General features: G+C 50.4%; 7 protein-coding genes across 7 annotated transcripts; 3 read left to right on the top strand and 4 right to left on the bottom strand.

Annotated features, from left to right (window-relative positions):
• Nucleotides 1–2024: 2024 nt before the first annotated feature.
• POX_e06696 (uncharacterized protein) lies at nt 2025–2123 on the bottom strand (the record flags this gene model as incomplete). Its single annotated transcript, XM_050115512.1, has 1 exon — nt 2025–2123. The coding sequence occupies one exon, from the start codon at nt 2121–2123 to the stop codon at nt 2025–2027; it is 99 nt and encodes a 32-aa protein (XP_049967972.1).
• A 1647-nt stretch (nt 2124–3770) lies between these two features.
• POX_e06695 (uncharacterized protein) lies at nt 3771–5892 on the top strand (the record flags this gene model as incomplete). The annotated part of the gene is made up of 3 exons (XM_050115511.1): nt 3771–4328; nt 4454–5277; nt 5337–5892. The coding sequence occupies 3 exons, from the start codon at nt 3771–3773 to the stop codon at nt 5890–5892; spliced, it is 1938 nt and encodes a 645-aa protein (XP_049967971.1).
• A 127-nt stretch (nt 5893–6019) lies between these two features.
• Nucleotides 6020–7790, bottom strand: POX_e06694 (Cytochrome monooxygenase himC; the record flags this gene model as incomplete). The annotated part of the gene is made up of 4 exons (XM_050115510.1): nt 6020–6444; nt 6553–7084; nt 7148–7620; nt 7682–7790. The coding sequence occupies 4 exons, from the start codon at nt 7788–7790 to the stop codon at nt 6020–6022; spliced, it is 1539 nt and encodes a 512-aa protein (XP_049967970.1).
• A 729-nt stretch (nt 7791–8519) lies between these two features.
• Nucleotides 8520–10151, bottom strand: POX_e06693 (uncharacterized protein; the record flags this gene model as incomplete). The annotated part of the gene is made up of 3 exons (XM_050115509.1): nt 8520–9046; nt 9116–9326; nt 9399–10151. The coding sequence occupies 3 exons, from the start codon at nt 10149–10151 to the stop codon at nt 8520–8522; spliced, it is 1491 nt and encodes a 496-aa protein (XP_049967969.1).
• A 1312-nt stretch (nt 10152–11463) lies between these two features.
• POX_e06692 (uncharacterized protein) lies at nt 11464–12144 on the top strand (the record flags this gene model as incomplete). The annotated part of the gene is made up of 1 exon (XM_050115508.1): nt 11464–12144. The coding sequence occupies one exon, from the start codon at nt 11464–11466 to the stop codon at nt 12142–12144; it is 681 nt and encodes a 226-aa protein (XP_049967968.1).
• A 3054-nt stretch (nt 12145–15198) lies between these two features.
• On the top strand, nt 15199–16542 carry POX_e06691 (uncharacterized protein; the record flags this gene model as incomplete). The annotated part of the gene is made up of 2 exons (XM_050115507.1): nt 15199–15816; nt 15922–16542. The coding sequence occupies 2 exons, from the start codon at nt 15199–15201 to the stop codon at nt 16540–16542; spliced, it is 1239 nt and encodes a 412-aa protein (XP_049967967.1).
• Nucleotides 16543–16984: 442 nt separating this feature from the next.
• On the bottom strand, nt 16985–17709 carry POX_e06690 (uncharacterized protein; the record flags this gene model as incomplete). The annotated part of the gene is made up of 3 exons (XM_050115506.1): nt 16985–17093; nt 17268–17490; nt 17688–17709. 3 exons carry the CDS (start codon nt 17707–17709, stop codon nt 16985–16987), a joined length of 354 nt encoding a protein of 117 aa, XP_049967966.1.
• Between the last annotated feature and the right edge of the window lie 444 nt (nt 17710–18153).

The raw sequence follows: 18153 nt of genomic DNA, 5'->3' as shown, positions 1-18153 counted from the left end.
CCTTTGAATCATAAGAATGGAAATGGGAACTCCAAGGGGAGAAAAAAAAACCAGCAAGAAGAACAAAAGATAAAAAGCATAGCTCTCGGAACCAGGCGGTCCTGGGTGGGCCATGTCAGATTATAAGCAATTTCCAATCGATCACCGGAGAAGATTGCCCGTCAGAAGTGGGTACAGAGAGGACTATTCATTTCTTACCTGGTACTTTACTACTAGGAGTAGTAAGTAGGGTACTGTAGTATGACCGCATTGGGTAGGTGCCAAGTCCATACGTAGGAGTTAACTGATGAGTGGGGGGGGACGACCGGGACCGACCACGGACTCGGTCCATCGGCCCCGTTCTTTTTTTCTTTTTTTCTTTTTCTACACCGGCGTCAATCAGCACTGGTTCAACAAATTAGCCAGTCGGCGGGACTTGATCGACGTTGGATGGGTTCTTTGTGAGTAGACAGTATGTTGTAAGGGCTGTAGTATCTGAATTGGACGGATTTGTGTCTGTTATTTTTTTTGTCGGTTGTCTTTCTCTTTTTTGGGGGGTGGGAAGTGGGATTCATTCACTGACCTATTAATTTTTTTGAATTCTTTTTTTTTATGAAAAAAAATTTCATTCTTGTACCTCCACCGCAAGAAAACAGAGGGATGAGATTCTCGACAATTCCTACGCTTGAACTTGAACGACAGGCCACGTATAGTAGTCTAGTAAGTAGGTACTTAATGCAATCTCCACTGGTGCTTTGCATGTGTACTGGGGATGCACGGTACTGGGGGTCCTTGCTCTGAAATGGAAGGGTTGCTATCAGCTACGATACCAAAAAGAGTAATTGGGCTCCGTGGGATGGAGTCGAGACTTTTCAACTGTAACCGTGCGGTACTTGACCGGTTGGATTAACTGAGTGAGATATCAATTCTGACAGCCTGGTTCTATGAGTCTCCGTCTCCTCACCGCATTGCATTGCTGGATGGGGAAAGTACCATGTGTATTTGATAGTTGCATGCTGGTAGTTTGATGGATCTACGTATTTACGGAGCATGAAGGCTATTAGTACTTAAGTGCTCTGTTGTGTTTTCGTATCTCCGACGAGGCGGATGTACATAGATAGCAGGGTAAGTGCAAATTGCCACTGACGAGTATACTCGGGACTAGATGCAGTAGAGAGAATCGCTTCTATTTTTTTGTTTCTTACCTGATTCACGATCCATGTCCCTGGCCTGAAGAAAGTTCATAGATATTGTGCCCGTCGACTGTACTACGACGAGTATACAAGACAGTGCGAAACACCAGTGCGGATTTTTTTGTCACTGGACTGAGCTATCCTCCTGCGCCGCCGCCTGCTGTGGTTTCTGTGGACCTGTTATCGTCGACGAATCCAGAACACCCTAGGAGGTTGGTATGGTGTTTTCCGCGCGGACGCAGAACATCTTCCGGGTAGGCCGGGGGGGACAAGGAGGATTTCCAGAGGTGCATGAGAATCTACAGCAGGAAATTAGAGACGTTGTGATGTTCGTTTGGATCTTCGTGGCGTCGGCAGATGGGGGAGTGTTGCTCTCAATAAGTGTGGGTGCGACCAAAAACGGAAAGAAGACACCGGGTACAAACTCCAGACTCCAGACTACTGTAATTGACCCCGTGCTGAACCCCTAGGAATCCTGGATACAGAATAAAGTACAGAGGGATGTTATGTACAGTAGTGAGGCTTGTTGGTTTTTGACTTCAAATCAAAATGGATGCTATGGAATCCAGTAAATATTGGACAGAGATATTTCACGTGTCTTGATGCTCATCCACGGGTTGACCGGGAGTAAGTCCCGTCAGCTCCGACCATCTTTTAAGGTGGGGATTAAAAGTAGGTAGGGTATGTGCTCAGGGGGGGTGTGGATACCAGAACTTCAAAAGTCATCGGCCGTGAAGCCGGCTCCAATGATTTCCAGGATGGAGACAGGATCCAAGGTCCGTATGTATTATCTGTCTGGCTCACGAGATTTCAATTATGCAATTCACTATTGAACGCTTTTCCACACCATGGTCATTTCGTCGGGATTTCCAGTTCCGCCGCTACGTACAGTACGTCTTGGTTACCCTCACTGTAGACCAAAAAGCCACCAAACTTGAGTTTATCCAACATCCAAAGCTCAGCCTGGCGCAGAATAAACTGCAGGCTGTGCGGGGCAACTGAGGCCGTACTGTACTCTTTATATTTGTCTGGTTTAGGTCGGTGTTGGAGGACCACAGAATAAGCGCACGGTTGGATTGCGCACAGAGCCTGGAACCAGAGGACCCACCGTTCCCGACACTTTGATTGTGGCGCTTAACCCGATCGAGCAGGAAATGTCCGGATGACGTCATGAAGGTTAATTCTTGTTGAGGGAGCCCCTTCATAATAGTCGGCAAGATTGAGTACACCACATGTGTCAGTTTGAAGGACGTATTGCTGAGGGGGAGTCGTTGAATCGGTGTACTCTCATGTCTACAACATGTTAATCTGTAGTCGAGTGGCGATGGAGGCCCCCCTACTCCATGTACTGTGTTGACTTTACAATGAAGACAGGGGGGAGCGTTGGGGGAAATCCTCAGTGTCAACCTACACATACATCAGGACAGGGGTAGTACTGTGTATATCGGGGGGAAATTGATATACATGCACATCAATATGTGGTACTCTCTCTCTCTCTCTCTCTTCGGTACGAGACAATGACCGGTTGTCATGTGGGTGAAAAACCCAGACCACATCGAGTCCAGCATCCTGCCGTCCGCCTTTCGAGTAATAACCTTCCGCCGGTCCACGTGCCGAGACATCCCCAGCTCCGACCACAATCCTCGTTGGGAGAGTGGAATGTGCCCAGGCCGCTCCAAGTTCTCTGGAACCATTAAAAGTCCCAGTCCGATGACGATGGATGCAGCTGGTCCCAGCCTGGGACTCGTGGTGGAGTAGGGGATTCGAGCTTAATGTTGAGCATCTGGTGCAGATGGGCATAGGGACTGTACCGCCGGTGAGATGATTTCCATTGATATTGCGGGGCCCCGGACTATATAGTCGACTTGATCTCCCAGTTGGAAGACTAGTTTGATCTACGCCTTCTCTGACTATTGACGGGTTGGATCCATATCGACGAGGAGGAACCTACCATCAGGAGGTGGATCACCCGTGTTGGATTTGCTGGATATTCTGATTTTCTCTCCTCTCTCTCTCCCTCTCTCCTCTCCCCTCTCCCTTCTCTCTCGGTTCTCTCTCTCTCTCTCCGTCTTCTCTCTCTCCTCATTCCCTCCAGACCCTCCTTCTCTCTTCTCTTCTCTCTCTCCTCTCTCCTCTCTCTCTCTCTCTCTCTCTTCCTACCAACCGCCCTCAGTGGGAAGCTGAATTTAATTGCCCAAATATCAACGGATCACGTTCCACACGAGCAACTACCTACTCTCTATTTGGCTGAAGTGAGAAACCTGGAGGACCTTAATATCTGCCCGACGCTACTCGCCACAACTTGACCATGACCGAGATAAAGAGACCGTCCATGTTCCTTTCGGGCAGAGCGCAAAAGGCATGCCAGTCTTGTCGCATGGCCAAGGTGCGCTGCAACGCGACTGTGAGCTCACCATGCCGAAATTGCACCCGCAAAGGCATCCAGTGCATTATCAAAAGAAGAAACCAGGCCATGTATGTAGCTGACACTCAACCCCTTCATCCCATCTCATCTCCCGACCCAAAACCAAACCAGGGAAGATGGAGTAGATGGAACAGTCTTGGATTAATCCCACCGGCTATTTGATTAGTCGTTGCATGGCCACCTCAAAGCCCAAACAATCACCATCTACCCCCGACGCCGTTCGAAAGACGTCTCTCTTGCGGGAATTTACCCCCACTACAAGTTCTGCAGCGCACTTGAACACGGAATACAGTTCGCCACCTGCGTTCAGTGAAGACGAATTCTGGAACGCCTTCACCAATGTGGGCGCATCGGTGGCTCCCACGACGGCGGGCCTCGAACATCGACCGGATCCCCTCCCAGGCTTTCTTAATCCGCTCCCGCCGACGATGAGCCAGGAGATGATCGATTATTTGGAAAAGAATCAAGTATTCTGTCTACCCAGTGCACGACTCCAGCAAGCGCTACTACACACCTTTATCGAATGCGTGTTGCCGTCGATGCCTATTCTGGAATGGCAGGACTTTTTGGCAATCATTCATGATGGACGCGGAGGCCCAGGTAGGGTTAGCTTGCTCTTGTATTGGGCTGTGATGTTCTCGGCTACAAATTATGTCGACTTGCACTACCTCCTGGAAGTTGGATACCTGAGCCGAAAGGAGGCGCATGAAGACTTTTTTCAAAAGGCCAAGGTGAGTCTGAATGTCCCGGAAGAGTAGAGTGAAGAAGGAGAGGAATGATGGAGCGGAGCAAAAAAAAAGAAAAAAAAAAGGAATGGAGAATGAAGTGAAACAAACTAATCATCTGAGCACAATAGCTTCTATACAATTTTCGCTATGAGTCGGATCCCATCACGATTATCCAGACCCTACTTCTCATGACATTGCGACTCGACACAGCAGATGGGTACGACAGTCGACATTGGATCAAAGCGGCCATCACCGTAGCTCGGTCGGTTGGCCTCTTCCAAGACATCCACCTGACTCCACGCTTTCAATGCAGTCCTCGACTGTGGAAACGCATCGCGTGGGCCTGTTACATGACCGACTCGATCATCGCACTCCGACTCCGATGTCGAACGGCCATTGACCAGACAGAATTCGGACACCCTCCACTCACAGAGCAAGACTTTGACGTTGGCCCTCTGCCATCTGATATCCAGATCGTGTCTCCCGCCTGCACAGTTGCACGGAACTTGCAAGCTCAGCAGGATCTCGCCAGTATCTGCATCGCGACAGCTCGTCTCTGTACCTGCATCGGCAAAATCCTGGACCTCCAGGGTAAACACACTACATATACTGATTCCTCGACCATTTCTCTAAGAAGCATCATCACCACCACCACAAATACAAATAAAAACAACACAGACTATATGAATCACACTGAAACCGAAACATCCTCGCCGTCCACCCAATCTCCCCATCATCCTCACCCCTGCGAACTTGACCTCGCCGACTGGGCAAACACCCTCCCACCACCCTGTCAAGCCAACCCTCCATCTGAATCATCACCACATTCTTCCCCTTCCTCCTTTTCTTCTTCTTCTTCTTCTTCTTCTTCTTCTTCTTCATGCCCCCTAGAACACCCCACCGTCCTCCTCCACCGCAACACCCTCCACATGATCTTCTACACCACCTCGCCGTCTTCCATCAATCCCAACCCTTCCCAACCTCCAAATCCTGCGTCCAACTCGCCGCCAGCCAAATCTCCCGCATCACCTCCGAACTCTACCAGCATAACCTGCAGCACCGACTCCCCGTCATCGCCGTCACAGCCATCCTCGTCGCGCTCATCATCCACGTCGCCGATCTGGAACGGGCGGCGCCGGCCTCGACTGAGCGCGACGAGGATGTTCTGAGCGTGAGGCTGTGTCTGGATGTGATGGGCCGGTTGCGGGACTCGTATTGGGAGGCGGAGACGGCGGCGACATGGGCGCTAAGCGTGATTCGGAATGTGGCGTTTGATTTGGAGGGTTGGATGGGCTCGTCGAGCAGTGGCGAGTCCGCGTTGGAGGTGGGGGCTGGGTTGTGTGGGTGGCGGTTTCGAGAGAGGTCTGCTTCGAGTGAGAGTTGGACTACGGAGAAGATGGAGGGGGAAGGCGAAGAAGGAGGAGGAGGACAAGGGGAGGGCGAGATGGAGATGGAGATGGGGATGGATCTGATGATGATGTTGATGATGTATGGGGAGGAGGAGGATGGTTGCATTTCGGCGTTGGATGGACAGATTGAGTTCCCATTTTATGGAGGGATGGATTGAACGGGTGGTAATTTGAATTGTAACTACAAGTCTACTTGTGAATTTGAGTTTGCATCTCAATCCTTTATTTTCGAATCGGTATCAATCTGCTTTCCTGTTCCCCCCCTCCCCACATGTACAACTAAGCCTAAGCTTGCACAGTTTTGAGACCGACCTGGGCGCCGTGGAAACTCGCCAATGTCAGCGACAGCGCCTCTTTAAACGGTCGGTTATCTCTGCTCTCAATACTTTCAAACTCCTGCATAATCCTCACAATCGAATACCCAGCCTCGGTCAAAGCAAACTGCTGCCCAATACAGATTCGGGGTCCTCCATTGAACGGAATGTACGCCCAGCCAGGCTTGAGCGTCTCCCATCGCTCGGGTCGGTACTCATCTGCATCTGCTCCGAAGATGTCCTGTCGGCGCTGCATGGCATATACGCTGTACATCACTTCCTGTCCTTTGCGGATGTGGATGGGATCTTTGCCGTTGGGACCTCCGCCTACGGGCAGGTAGGTGTCTTTGGTGGCCATGCGGCCGTTGAAGGGGACGACGGGGTATAGGCGTAAGGCTGCAGACACAAGAGCAATGATATTAGATCATTGTGTGGGGCTGATAGAGGGCCACACGGAGCACGAAAGCAGGGGAGAGAGAGGGGGAGAGAGGGAGAGGAACATACTTTCGTTCAGGACATAGGTCAGGTACGAAATGGACTTGAGATCCTGGAAAGAAGGTTTTCGGCCATCCAGCTTGAGGACCTCTTGTCTGAGCTTGGTCCAAATATCCGGTCGTCTGGCCAGGATGAAGAAAGTGATACTGAGGAGACTGGCAGTGGTATCGCGCCCGGCCAAGAGGATATTGAGAAGCTGGTCCGTAAGTTCGGTCTTGTCCAGGGTCTGCTTGGACAGCTCGTACAAAAACACATATTGCTGATCAAGTTCGTTCGGCTTTATCCTTCCCTTGTCGAGTGCCAAGCGGTAGTCGATTCCTTTCTGCACAAATCTATCCACGTAGGCGCGCGCATTGACGATCGATTTGGAGAAGTCACGGTTGCGGTAAAGTCCCATCAACGGTCCGAGTCGATTGCGGCGAACGAGTCCATTTTGAGCAGTGTTGAAATCGTCTGCAAAGGAAGAGGCCGAGGCGGTCGAGGTATCTTTCAGTGAGTTGACAGATTCCCCAAAGAGGAACTCCGTCGCCGAGTCGAGTGTCTAGTGGAATCGTTAGCGCGAGCCACCGCATCCCCAGATCCGGCCCAAGGGAAGGCGCCATACCATTCGGAAGAATAAATCTTGCAGATCCACGGTGGATTGATCTCGCGGAATTTGGTCAATCAACGCCTTGACGTGGGTCTCGTAAACATTGATATCGTGAACCTGGCTTCGATTAAAGTTGGGACGGATGAGCGCACGTGAATGCTCCCATTTACTGCCATCGGTGGCAAAGATTCCATAACCAAGCAGAGGCCGTATGGCCTTGTTGCGATAATAGCCTAGCTCGAAATCCTTAAATTTGAGCGCCAGCACAGTCTGTACATTCCTCGGTTCGATGGTAAAGACGGGCTGGCGATTCAACATTCTTGACTCGAACGTCGTCCCATAAGTTTGATGCCAGCCACGTATCAACGCCAAAAATCGATGTTCCTTGGAGGCCGACAGCATTTTCATGATGGTTCCGGCGCCCAGAAGCCCATGGGTCATGGTATGTCGAGCCGGTTTGCAGCCATGTTTGCGAGCGTATTGCCAGCCTGAGTCTCGCGTCAGTCGGAATCCATTTGGTGGGACAACTTTGGACGCTCTGGGACCGACCTTGAATCGCCTGGACAGCTTTCAATCCGGCGAGGGCAAAGAGTGCAATCCCCGCCAGCACCAAAACAGAAGAAGGTAGATGGTCTCCCAGAAGAGCTTGTGGAGCCATCTTGTGTGGATATTTGTCCAGAAAATGGATGTCGAATTGATCGAGACAGCAGCGATCTCAAACCACTCGAGATCTGAGCTTATATGGTGCGGAACCTCGGTAAAATCTTGCCACAACCGAAGTTCAACCAGGAGAGTTTCAAATCACCGTTCAGGCGACCGTTCTGGGGCGGGGTCGTCTTTTGCAAGCTTCTGACTCGCGAGGATCCGAGGAGTCTATGCCAAATGCCCAACTAGACGGTTTATTTGATGCAACCCTGGCCCTTTGGGATTTTCGGGCCTGTGCTATCGTTCTGAATCAAGTTAAGATCTTCCAGGGGAGGGGCCGAATTGTGGTCGGAAATTATTGAATAGGCCGAGACAGTGCAGCTCAAGTGGAGACTGAAAAGTGCGACTAGGCTCTAGTCTGGTCGTCAGACGTGTGATGGGATGAGGAGGAGAGTCATAATAATCTTTGTCCAATGTGCAACTTTTCATCCGACAAATTGCCAGGCTGCTGGACCTCGTGCAACATTGCCACTGGCATCCGGAAATACACACGCTGGGATAACCGTGCGATCTTGTGGCGCTGCGGGTGTCAATGTGACACAGACTCGCGGGGCGCTCTCCCTGTGTAGATTGGCATTTGTGTCGCATCTGTTCGCCAAGACAGATGTCACACGTCCATCAATCAGCTGAAATAGGAAGCGAAGATGTCTGTCAATTAAACTTCCAAGTTAAGCCCCCCTCGTCAGGCTGTGGTGACCGATATTGCTGCTGCTGCTGCTGCTGGTTGCTCGGCCACACTCTCCGTCATCGCGATCGACTTCTCATCAGCCTGTGCGGAGACTTTGCGGGGATAAAATTCTATTTTTCCACCCTCGCCGATCACACCGGTGCGATCGAGATAATTGCGAGCGCGAACATAGGGATCCAGCTTCCAGTAGTTTTCTCGCAGACTTGAGATCACCTCATTTCGACGTGGGAGAGTGGACTCGTGGTTTGTTTGTGTGATCCACTGAGCGGTTAAGCTAAAGAGCTTGTCGCCCAACTCCTGTCGCTCGGACAAGATGAGATCGCGGGTCGCCGTGTCCTCCATCCTTTCGTTCTCCATGGGTGAAGGCTCGATGTACTGGAATTCCCAATCCTCTTCGCCACCAAATTCCTTCAGAATCTGGGATCTAGGCACGAGTTTCTCTAGCTCCTTGGGACCACTAATGGAATGGACCTTGGACGCGACTACTGGATCTAGGATTCCGCTGATGATCTTCCAAAACCCTGCACAAACGGTGAATGGTGGTTAAGTGACACTTCGCAGCAAATATTGAAAGCAGTGTGAAAACGAACCTGAAAAGATCCACGGCGGGTTGTAGAAGATCATTGCACCGAGAGATTCAGGGTAATAATTTTGAAATGTTTCGACAATGAATTTCACCGGGGGAAAATCCTGCAGCTCATCGTCAGTACAGGGGAAAAAAAAGAAAGGCACATAATTGTAAAAAACAGCTTTGTTTACCCAGTTCGAGATACCAAAGCCCGTAAGATCAAACAAGATCGCCTGAACAACACAAATCATTAGTCACAATTGTTTGAGCGCGCGAATTCGGGACTTGGGCACATGGTTTCATACCATTGACTCGACGGGTGGAACTTGTAGCAAGCGCGCGGTTTCGATGCCTTGCATAATATAATCGAACAGGCCTTTTTGAGTCTGCTGGCCTGCGTAATGGGTTCGGACTCGTACAAAGCATATCGGTCGACCAGCTCTATCGCAGCCATGCAGATATCCCTTTCCAACCTTGAGCTGGTGCATGAAACTTTGGCCGTCCTTTTTGCTGACGGTGTCGGCTTCCTCTTGCGATCTCAACCAGTTGTACTCCTCTCCCTTGGAAAGAACCTCTTCATCGATCCTGTATTCGAAGGAACGCCAATACAGAGAGGCCACGAACTTGATCCACGCCTTTGGAACGTCCCACTTTTCAGCGCGCAAAAAGCGCAATAAGAATGCATCTGGATGGTCTTGCCGTAGGAGTGTCAAAAACGCCGATCGTAGCTTGTCTCCAGGCACTTTCACCAGTAGCGAACCGACAGCTTTCAATTCGACTGGACCTGCGCCAAGTGTTTCCAATGTGGCCAGGAGGTTCGCTGGAATTCTGGCGAGCTCTGTCTCTGTTGGCGGCACCGGTGATCGACTGACGGAGAAGACTCGTCGACTCTTTTTGCTGCCAGATTGGGGAGAGATCGACGATGCTTGATCAGACTCCAAGGCTGCAATCTCCACGTTCCATGATTGCAGCAAAATTTTCCATAATTGCTGAAGTTTCTTCTCTTGCATGGGATCCAAATTGCCCACATATCCCGACTCCATTGTAGACTGTGCCATCTTTGCGTGAACGAGTGCAGTCGATTCAAGGCCGATCGAAAGACCGTCAATTGTCACGAGATAGAGAGAGGGGGGAAAGCTAAGACTTTAGAAATCATATTTAACAGCTGCCACGACATTCCTTATAACCGCAGGGCTTTGCTGGTGAGCACTCTCCCGATTAGGGGATTCCCCGCGCCCAGATTGACCCGAAGCCAATCATTTGGAGGACGACAGGGTCTCAACGCTAGTTATACACGTGAGGCTGTCCACGCCAACAGTCGCATGGGGGGTTTGCCAGGGGGGGCCTTCAAGGATTGTCATTCGCGAGGCCTATTTAGGAAGAGGGGTAAGGCCAAGCGGCGCGTATCTTGGTGCACAGTGCACGATCTGCGGTCCCAGGAGATGACAGAAAAGATCGCAATGGGACTTCCAGGTCTGGCCAAATGACTCTGATTCAAGAACCTGTGCCATCTTGTGCTGACTTGTTGGTTTGAGTAGATGAAGAATTTCCCTATTTAACATCGCGCGGGACGACTCCCGGCCACAATTGGTAGCTCCCAATTTTAGGCCATTGAAATGACCAGGGATGTCTAGCGGGGAGTTGCTTGAGTGTATGCCAGGCGTGTCCCGGCAACCTGGGGGGGGGGGCTTTTTTAGTCTCCTGCAAAGCCCACTCGAACGAGTGAGATGCAAGAGCGATGTTTGTGTCCAAGGTAGACACTGTACATGGAGGGATGATCCTGGCTGAGCACTGCCAGCTGGACAGACATCCGCCAGTGGTTTTTGAACCTCAGGCACTGGCCGCCAAACCTTTTATACCGTTGCCGAAGGGCTGTCAGCTTCGCCAGTTGAAGTTTGGCAATGGGGTCATTGCTAGGACTCAATTAATTTGATAATATTAGCACAGGAGATAGTCAACACTGACGCCTCCGGAGTTACGCGAGTGCAACGGCGTGTTGAGCTCCATGAAAGTCTACGCCGTGAAGTATGGCTTAGAGGAATGATTCAATGGGGAGTCTTTCAAATGCTCGTTGATCCATGGCCCCAGGTTCAGTCGCACAGAGTCATCTTGATGTGCGGAACGAAGGGTCAACATGGACACCGGATAAGTCTTGTACTGTGGTCAAAGCTGCATGACCACCCAATTTCGCATGGGATTCAACATGACGAAAAATGCATAGACGACTTGAGAAAAGTGGGGGTCGCCTGCGGGTTAAAAATCTCCATTCGAGACTCCGAGTGGACCGATGTCACCTGATCGTAAGGACTCCAGCGTCACACCAAACCGACTTTACCAAACGTCTCAAAAAGTCATTTTCGATTTCCCTACATGCCCGGACGAAGCGGTTTCCAAGAATTGCCCATTGAGCCCCACGGCATCATCTGGCAAGATGATTTTATCACTCCGGAGCATGAGCAACGGCTCATCTCCATATTTGAGAACGACCTAGAGTGGGCCGATCGTCCAGGTCGTTTGTCGCTTCACTACGGGTATACCTTTGACTACAAAACCTTTGGGATAGACCCGGACATTCCCTATAGGGAGTTTCCAGATTGGCTCCAACCTCTGATCCCAACGACTGAATCTCGACCTCCAGACCAAGTCTGCTTGCAATTCTATCCTCCTGGGGCGGGTATTCCTCCTCATGTAGACGCTCATGGTCCCTATGACCAGCTATATGCCTTGTCCATTGGGGGACCCGCTGTGATGCAGTTCCGGAAGGGGGACACGCGGGTAGATGTTGACCTCACTCCCCGGAGCATGATGCAGATGACGGGAGACTCACGGCTTCATTGGACCCATGGGATCAAAAAACGAAAGAATGATCCTCTGCCGAACGGAACCCAGCGACCGCGCACTAATCGCTGGAGCCTCACGTATCGATGGCTTCGAGAAGGAGGTGAATGTGAGTGTGGAAACGTGGTGCATTGCGACACTGCTCAGCGCCGACTGGGGGTGGAAAAAGAGAAGAGATCTGTGCAGGCCCTGGCAGCTCAGAAAGGGGCTTAAAAATGACGCTTCGGCATAAATTCAATATACTGAATGAGGCATGCCTTTCTCGCACTTGCATGAGCCCTGGGCTCTTCAACCCACACAAACTCTGGGTGTGCGACCTGGGTGCGGAACCAGCTGTCGAGAACAGCAGCGGAGGCTCACCATCACTCGCGAATCCACGAGATGATTCCAACCCCTGGATCTGCCATCTTGAACACATTTCCAAGGACCTGGGCACGTGGAGTGGAGGCACCGGGGAAAACAGATTTTCCGGACATGGGATGAGAAGCCAAAGCTGAAAGGTGCCATCACGAGGGTTGCGTTCCTCCTGCTTATCGTCTGCCGTTGAGTCTCAAACGTGGTCTCTGTGGTCGTGTCTGGCATGCTTGAAACCCCCCGAAACGAGAACTCTTCTGCATGTGCAATCACCTACCTTTTTCATGAGCTATCCTTTCTGGGGCCGAAGTAGTGGAAATCACACGAGTAGCCCTGCTTGTTGCATCATGTGAAGCGTACCGGGCAGGACCGAGTATCCCTGACGGTGACCTCATCAACTTGCGGCGATCACGAGCTCCACGAGCTCTTCCGAGTCATAAGGCGGGAGATTGCGCCCATGTTTTGCCATGTAGCTTCTAGTATGGTACAGATGAGATCCCAAAGGTACATTTTATACTGTCACTGGCTGTGAGAAGCGGACCATCGGTGGGTGCCGCGGTCACGGAGGTAGAGCACAGAGGCCACATAGTATTGCGCCGATTTCCTCAGTTTCCAACCGTGCGGCTCGACCACGACGATCCATCGAAATAATTCAGTCGATCTGCACGGAACTTGGTGCCTTGGATCTGATGGCATAGTATGGTTCAGTGGTGGTTCCCTGTGCCGCGTCGATGGGACGATTTCCTATTTTCTCGATCTTGGACAAGAAAGGGTCCTCGACGTGATCTGCTCGATCAGATGGCAGGCCGGGGCCTGCTCACCCTTTTCCAATCGAAGATAAGAGCCCCCACAGAGAGAAAAGGAACGAAGACAAGACCGAAAGAGAGGGCTGTGCCGAACATGTCTCATTTCTACAGATGCTCTGAGTGATCCACGGGGAAATCCCAGGTGCTGATTGCCACTGATGTTGATAATCCGAGGCGCAAGTTGCGCTTGACGTGGAGTCACAACGCTTTACTATCGGCATGTCACATGGCTCATCCCGAATCACTGCTCTCTGTACTGTGTAGGATCAGTACCTACTGCATCGGCACATCGCCCAGTGTAGTTGTACCGAGCCCAGACAGCCCAGTCGTCTTCTAAAGCGGGAGAACGATCAAGCAGCACGGGCCCGCCTTGACCAAGTTTCCTCTCCACGCGAATGCTCATAGTCCAAAACCGATTGAGGCTATATTGAAAGTTGGGCTGAGATATGCCGTCGATCGATAGAAATTGTTTCTCTTTTCATCGTTTATATCTTTAACCAACCAATCATCGAGACTCTCTCCACGTCTTCCTATTTTCTTGCCGTCTGTTGGTTTTTCTTTGGGCACCTCGGAATTTGCCAGGTGCCCGCGCCGGAGGTCTTACCCGCTTTGACAGAAGCGCGTCTGTCGATCATTTGCCTCGCCCGTTACTGTCAGTGGAGTTGGTCGAGTGGAGTCTTACCGCATCGGGTAATTTGTCATCAAAGCGCAACTGCCATCGCCACCCGTCGTGCAGATCAGAATTCCCGCGTTCACGCTATTGAGCAATCTCGAAAATTGGGGCGCTACCATGGTGCCGTTCATGTTCACAGTGAAGGGGAGAGTTAGTGGACTATTTTTTTCCGGAGAGGTCCTTGCTCGTGTGGACAACTCAGATACCACCTCAAATAATGTAACCGACCAAATACTCTCCCCATCTCTACGGAACTTGGAACAAAGTGCCGAGTTGCGGACAATGAGAGAAGCATAGACCTCTGCCTGTAGCTCGAGAAGATTTCTTTACCAGCCTCCTCATCTACTTCACCTCATGCTCCCACGTGGAATCGCGCCGAGGAAAAACAGGCAAGTCAAGTCCGCACATGTCAAATGCATTGTGATTGTGTAGTCGTCGACTCATGTGAGGCCAGGGCGCTAAGTAAAGCGAAAACACAACCCACTTAAATCTCCCATGTACTCGTGGACCCTCTGTTTTTGACTCTGAGACTCTTGGAAAAGACCGACAAACTGCGTACAAAGGCAAGCGTCTGCGCATTCAGCATTACATACTCATTTCAACTTTTCAGTAAGATTGTTTAGTAGATGCGTCTGGATATGATGCATGATTGTCGTGTGGGGAAACAGAGAAGGCAATCGACCCATTACAGTACCCAGTGGAAGACTGTGGTGCTTTACGTACATACCTCCTGATGTTGGTGGGGAGCAGGAAAAAGTCAATTCGGAGTGTGGTCTCAAGCTCCAGTCGAAGGGCTTGGGGACTCGATCGTAAACCTAAAGCAGAACGAATCACTCCCGATCCCAGCGAACCAGGTGGATCGGACGAGTCTCTCTGGATCCGACGGTATGGTCCTGTCTTGATTTTGACCGCGGTTAATGCCTCATGCGACGATTTTGAAAAAAAAAACACATCTCAATCGACCACTGACCCAGGGCCATAAGCTTTTAAACAATGCTAGTGCTAACCAAGGGTCCATCCCGCTAGTGGAGCAGGCACCAGTCTCAACTCCATCCAACAGGTCAAACAAGCACCCATCGAATCCGGTTTTGCGTCTTCGATCGCGGAGCGCGCCCTCTGGACCTCTGCGGCTAAGGCCCACGAGGTGGATCGGCGGTCATTATCCAACGCAAATGGAGATCGCGACCAGAACATCGAGGGCGGGGCTCCAACAGGAGTATAGTCGACACCCCTCCTCAGGGGCAAGAGGTTTGACAATCTCTGCAGGACATTTTTTTTTCTGGATTTCGTGGTAGAAGGGGGAAAAGGCCTAATACAACATAAGGTGATCAGAATGTTCCCTCCTTCTTCCCTTCGGCGCGGCATCTCTCGTGGATGAAACGTCCTTCATTGCTGTCTTTCCTTCGACCAGCCAGCGGCTAGTCACTGCACCATATGTTAACCCTCACAATAAACTGGCTACTGGCGCCGAGAACGTCCCCTGGCCCAGCCATTAAACCACGATGGGACTCTCAATCAGATGTCGCGGCCAACTCGCCCAACGCCGCCGCCGGTTCGTGGATCATTGATCCTTTACCTTCATTACAAAGAGCGGGCCTGATCGCGGTAGCGACTCTGGCCATGATCTCTCTCCTCTCCACATTCAGTCTTTTATGTTTCTTTACCTATCGTTTTGTCTTTTGGAAGAAATTCTACAAGCGCTACATTGGCTACAATCAATATGTGGTGCTCATGTACAACCTGGCTCTGGCCGATTTCATTCAAGGCTTGGGCTTCATCGTCAGTCTGAGGTGGATTGCCAAGGATTCGCTGCATGCGACGGATCCAGCGTGCTTCCTGCAAGGAATCTGGCTGCAGATTGGAGATCCGATGAGTGGATTGTTTGTGCTCGCCATTGCCCTCCATACATTCCTACAAGTCACCATGGGACGCCAGCTCAGTCATCGGACCTTTGTGTCCATCGTGGTGAGCCTTTGGGTCTTTGGCGTGATTCTGGTCATCATTCCCATTGCAGTGGTGGGACCGCACGTTTGGATGCCTTCGGTAGCTTGGGTACGTACCATCTTTGAATATTCCGCCCGTTGATTTTGGAGAAAAAACAAAACAAACCTCACCATAAAGTATCAAGCTAACTCTGTCAATTTGCCCTCCTCCTAGTGCTGGATGACCACCCAACACCCCACACTTCGTCTATGGACACACTACTTTTGGATTTTCGCCGCCCAATTCTTCAATCTCGTGCTCTACGCTATCATGTTCGTCCAGCTGCGCCGTCGAATGTCCCAGTCGAAAATTCTCGGTCAAAGCTACACTGAAAGTCTCCGACGTCTCAATCGAGTCGTCTCCTACATGGTGCTCTATCCAATCGTGTACATTGCTTTGACTCTTCCTTTATCCGCCGGCCGAATGGCTTCCGTCAGCGGACACAGCCCCAGTGTTGCCTACTTCTGTGTGGCGGGAGCTTTGATGACTCTCTCTGGATTTTGCGATACCCTGCAGTACACTTTGACACGCAAGAGCCTGGTTCTGGACTCGGAGACCCGATCCAAGCGAGATGATGGGTACCATGATCTCTCCAAGAGTGGACAGAAGAGGACAAAAGCGCAGACAGACTCTAGGTCGGAAGACCAGGGCCTGGTTTCTACCGTCTGCACCACTTTCCAAAGAGGTACCTCGACCGAGGCGATTGTGCCCAAGGAGGATATTGAGCTTGAAGCTTCCGCACCGCAGGTGTATCAACATACGACAATTACCGTCACGCGGGAGCCGGCTTTTTAATGCTCATTGACCAACTATATTCTTCCTCTTCAAATTTTACAATATTAATGACATTCCTTTTTTTTCTTTTCAACATCAGCGAGGAACCTCAAATACGCATGTAAAGTTGACGAGGCCCTGGGCGTATCTGGTCGCAGATACTGAGTAGATGTCGGTAGATGAAAAACCCCTTCTAAATAATTTCAAAACTTTATCTGTATGTGAATGATGAGTGATTGAAGAACACTCTGGGATAGTTCAGGACATTGAAATCGATGCCGAGATATCTAATTTTTCTCCATTTTCACTCGCGGCACTCGTCCACTCGTAGTATATGTGCACAGCTCACTTGCTCACAGTCGCACCTTGCCATACACAACGTACACATGCATGGGAACCGTGTCGAGAGTAAATATTCTGGCGATCTCTCTGCCCCCTTCTCAGTGACTACATCTCACCAATGTCAATGCTGAATCACAAGCGACGGATGGGAATCAAGGCCGGGACAATATTCGCTAGTAACATTTGTCACCTCGTGGTACGGGTACGGGATCCTCCAGATCAAATCAAACCTATTATGTGAAATTGTAAGTTTGTTGTATCGATGCTTTCGCGTGAGAAAACAAGCCCAAAACAGTCGGGTAAACTGATTAGGTCACTTCAAGATATTCCAGCAGTTGAGGAAAACCCCAATGAGCCCGCGTCGTACGTGTGAAAAAGATAAAATAGAAGATCGATGGACTTACCGATCCTCCGGATACGAAATGGCACCAAGTGCACCCAGTCTTTCCAGTATACCTTTCATATTCGAATGTCTCCATGCAATCAGAATATTCCCGGGTCCCTTGTAATCGCGAATCGTTTTGGCAACGCACTTGGTATCTTTGCGAGAGCAATGGGCGTCTACTTCGAGGCCTAGATCGTTGGCAAGTGGGAGGACTGTCATGTATGCTCGTCGATGCTGACCGTCTAGAGTGGAATGAAGTTTAGTGAAGGGTTGGAGATATTGGTTGTTGAGTGGGATAATTGAATACTCGTCCTAAGTAGTTGCATCGCATTGCCGATGGTACTTTCTGTTGACGGAATAGAGAAGGCGTAAATGGAGAGGGAGTTGGGTGGGATGGTACAAAACACTCGAAAGATATGAAAACATTTAGACGACTTACTCCGTTTAACAGCCGGTGCCATTATGTGACCAATATGATAGTCGGATAAATCTCCGAATATCTCTCGCAGACACAAAGATCTCTTGATTCCATCTAGATTGAGTCCATGATCGTGTTTATTCTGAGGTTTCTCCCCATGGCGGATGATGTAGACAGTAGCTGGGGTCGCGGCCGCGAGTAAAGCTAGACCCAGGAAGGCAGGGAACAGTATATGTATGTGCATCGAATGTAGACGCATGTTGTTATGTCCATTCAAAGAACAAGAACAACTAGTATATTCCAGATTGGTATCCCAAACAGAACAAGTCTGTTTTGTTCTCTTCGATCAAAGTCAACAATGTTGACGTCAAGTTGACGGGCGGCAAATGTTGTCGATTTTCTACATCAGCGGCGACGTGAGCTGACTTTTACATCTGGTTATACAATGAAGAAGGTGTCAAGTGATCGTAGAGCTTCTCCTTCTTCC

The sequence above is a fragment of the Penicillium oxalicum genome, chromosome V (assembly GCF_001723175.1).
Source record: "Penicillium oxalicum strain HP7-1 chromosome V, whole genome shotgun sequence".
Taxonomy (NCBI): domain Eukaryota; kingdom Fungi; phylum Ascomycota; class Eurotiomycetes; order Eurotiales; family Aspergillaceae; genus Penicillium; species Penicillium oxalicum.
The sequence above is the reverse complement of the archived record's forward strand: the minus strand, read 5'-3'. Positions and strand labels throughout refer to the sequence as shown.